The sequence below is a fragment of the Lygodium microphyllum genome, chromosome 4 (genome assembly GCF_053477565.2).
Source record: "Lygodium microphyllum isolate KBCC chromosome 4, Lygodium_microphyllum_v1.1.10, whole genome shotgun sequence".
Classification (NCBI taxonomy): Eukaryota; Viridiplantae; Streptophyta; class Polypodiopsida; order Schizaeales; family Lygodiaceae; genus Lygodium; species Lygodium microphyllum.
In genome coordinates this window covers 128,847,398-128,850,827 of record NC_141138.1, presented here as the reverse complement: position 1 = coordinate 128,850,827, position 3,430 = coordinate 128,847,398, and the positions used below count along the sequence as shown (strand labels likewise).

General features: G+C 43.7%; 1 protein-coding gene across 1 annotated transcript; it reads left to right on the top strand.

Annotated features, from left to right (window-relative positions):
- Positions 1–387: 387 nt before the first annotated feature.
- Positions 388–1,648, top strand: LOC148037617 (uncharacterized). The gene is made up of 5 exons (XM_087677126.1): positions 388–523; positions 688–820; positions 974–1,045; positions 1,221–1,364; positions 1,519–1,648. The coding sequence occupies exons 1-5, from the start codon at positions 388–390 to the stop codon at positions 1,646–1,648; spliced, it is 615 nt and encodes a 204-aa protein (XP_087533252.1).
- Positions 1,649–3,430: the final 1,782 nt, after the last annotated feature.

Sequence of the window (3,430 nt, the reverse complement as noted above, 5' to 3'; positions counted from 1 at the left end):
CTAGTGCTTGGTACCATTGCGTTTGGGTGGTGTTCCAAGTGAGGAAAAGGTTAACTGTCGGGTACCGTCTAATGTAAAATATAATATGATATTGCCTTAGTTACTGCATTATAAGCGGAGGCCATGACCTCGAAACGAGCATGTGAATAATTGGAGTGGCGAAACAGTTGGGCGAATGTTTCTCGGGCCGTGACCTCGAAACAGTTGGGCGAATTTTTGTCGGGCCGTGGACTGGGGCTTCTTGTATGGATATAAATATACTGGTAGTGGCAGGATGAACCCTCCGCGCCTGGATTGCTTTCAAGCTTCACGTATAACCCCAGTTTTCTTGTCCAGCTGCCTAGCTCCTCCACCTCTTGTGTTGCGTCCTTGGAAGTAAGTCTGACCATGGAGGCTCGTCGTTCGCCTGCGGCCCCGCGTTCACGGACTGCGTTTTTTATCTGGACTCTGACAATAGAGGCAGCAGCTTGCGTCCTCCAGACTCTTTTGCAGCTGGTCTCTACGGAGGGCTTCGATTCGGAAGGTTAATTAAATTCGGTTTCAAGTCTAAGAATATTATACACAGAACACTAGTGCTTTCAACGTTAGTAGATTAGACGAGTAAGAGTACTACAATAGATCTTTTATGCTTGGGCTGATATTATCGATGTCGTGTTGGCTGACCGTATGGTTGCGGCGTTGGCGCAGTGGATGCTCTCATGACGTTCAAGAATGGGCTGCTCGATCCTCAAGGAGCGATGGCCGATTGGGACGCCAACGCCGCCAATCCTTGCACCTTCGTCCGCGTGGACTGCGACGACAACAACAAAGTCGTAAGACTGTAAGTATAATCACTAATTAGTGCCGGCCCAGTTCCATCATCTGCAATAGCGCGCCCCGTTGAACATGGCGCGACTGTATTTCAGTGTTCTTCTTAGAAGTCTTATATTACAGGCCGACAAGATTAATTGAATATATCATCCGATGAATGCAGGAGCCTTGGCGCCATGGGTATCTCTGGAACGATCTCTCCTCGTGTGGGGGACCTGTCGTCGTTGCAATACCTGTATGTATGGATGCTAATCTTGTACTGTGCGTGACATTTCTTTCCGCCCACCTTTTTTAATAGTTAAATGTGCTCCTTCCGACTTCTTGGAAAGGACTTTCTCTAGAGAACTTAGTTATATATAGAAGGAAGAATATTGTGACATATTTGTATTGTACAATATCGCATATTGCAGGGAGCTGTTCCGCAACGACTTCTTTGGGCCAATCCCAGCGGAGATTGGGAAGCTGAGCAAGCTCGTCGCATTGCACCTTTTCAACAACGCACTGACTGGTCAGATCCCCCCGCAGCTGCAGCAGCTGTCCAACCTCCAGTTCCTGTACATGCTCTCTCTCTCTCTCTCTCTCAGATACTATCATTGAAGCTGCCCTTGGCCCATCAGTTGTAGAATTAGAGTTGGTTAAATGTTCGGGACTGGCTCTAATGTTTACATCGTCCTTATATATGAACCATATTATGTGTATTTGTTGCAGTGACCTCTCCAACAATCAGCTGTCTGGGCCCATCCCAAGCGGAGGTGCGATGGCCAAGTTTCCCGCCAGTAGCTACGCTGGGAATCCCGACCTCTGCGGTCCCATCCTCGACAAGCCTTGCGGCCCCTAGCTAGCTGCTCTACGTACGTAGTACCTGAACCAACGTGCTAGTATACTCCGCCCCAGCTTAGTACTCATGTCCATCCTCAATAGCATGTACCCTACACCCTGCATGTTCTTGAGATGTAGTTTATAAGGAAATGCTAAATTACTAGGATAATTATACATTTGATCATTTTTTTATTTGTAGAGCATGATATACACTACAAGATACAAGCCTCATACTGACATTCAAAGCAATGAAAATATTAATTAAAAAATTTGACCCTGTTGTCGCAAAAAACATCGATATTAGTGATGCCATAGAACAGTTGCTATCATCGTCGCTATATGCGTCACTATTAGCATCGCATAGCGACGCATATAGCGACGAGTTGTGACGCTAACTACGATGCTAATAGCAATGCATGCAACAAATTTGTGATGCTAATAGCGATGGTTACAAGGAAAAAAATTTGTGGCAGGGCAGTCTATGTGCTTTATTTGGGCCATACAAAAGAGTTACAGTAAAATATACAATGCTCATCAAAATGAAAGCAAAGTGTACTTGAATCCATAAGGCTGATGTGTAAAATAAATGCAAGATCACGTGATGAAAGTGACTATACAATCATGGCAAGATACAAATGATGATAATAACATAGTGCATAGAAAATGCCTACATAAATTACATGACCAAAAAAGAAGAGGATGTGTGCTCCACGGATCCAAGGGTGAGCTATAGATCCTCACCATCTGAAAGCTTATCCCGTCACAAAGGAGCATCGAACGTACTCTGCAAAAAAAGAAAAAAATATACATCAGTCCACCAAATAATAATGCATTTTAATTAAAATTAGTAACTACAGACAAGAAAGATAAGTGACTTACTGGGCCATCGTGTCCATACAATCGGTCGATCAGTGCAGTGAGTCCATGTCTCTTTCCATATCGAGTCTGCAGGCCGATGGGATTGTGGTTTGTAATGGAGTGCTGCAAAGAAAACAAAATACAACTGCTAGAAACATGATTGACAATAGTACAAGGAATATTGCAATATAATAAGCAAGCAGAACAAAAGAAAAACTTACAAAGTCCTCTAGATAAGTCCTGTGGTTGCCAGTCCCAAGATAATGGACCACTCAATCTTTTAGTCGTGCCCTCCCCGCCTCGCATTGCTGTCTCCAATGTCCTAGAGAATCTGTAGCCTCCTCCTTGAGTCGGCGCCAGTCATCTATGTTTAGCCATTCGGGCTTTGAGACTCCACTTATTATAATACTTGAGATAAATGCTCGAATTTCTTATATACTTAAAATATATATAGTGAATATTATGCTGGCACATACAGAGAACAGATGAGAGAAAAGAAAGATGTAGAGAGAGATAAGAAATTGACAACACACTAGGACTGGAAGATGGGCGAATCCCCCACTTATGGAGTTATATTATTGACAAGGAGCTCCTCCATTACACATAAACCACTTCTTACTTGTAGATCTTGGAGACAAGATCATGGTTCCTTGCATGGTATACAACTGGCTAACACTTGCACAACTTGAAAGTTGGCACCTTTTGATCCTTCTTGAGTCTCATTCTCTTCTGCACAATATGTGTAGGGCTCTTCTCTTGGCACTTGATTTCAACATAGCTTCCACAATACTTGCACCTTCTCTTCTCCTCTTAGAACTTGATTTCAGCAAGGTTTCCGCAGCACGTGATTTCAATAGAGCTTCCGCAGTACTTGCACCTTCTCTTCTCCTCTTGAAACTTGATTGCAAAGTGATGCTTCCTTCACCTCTCTCACACCCAAGGA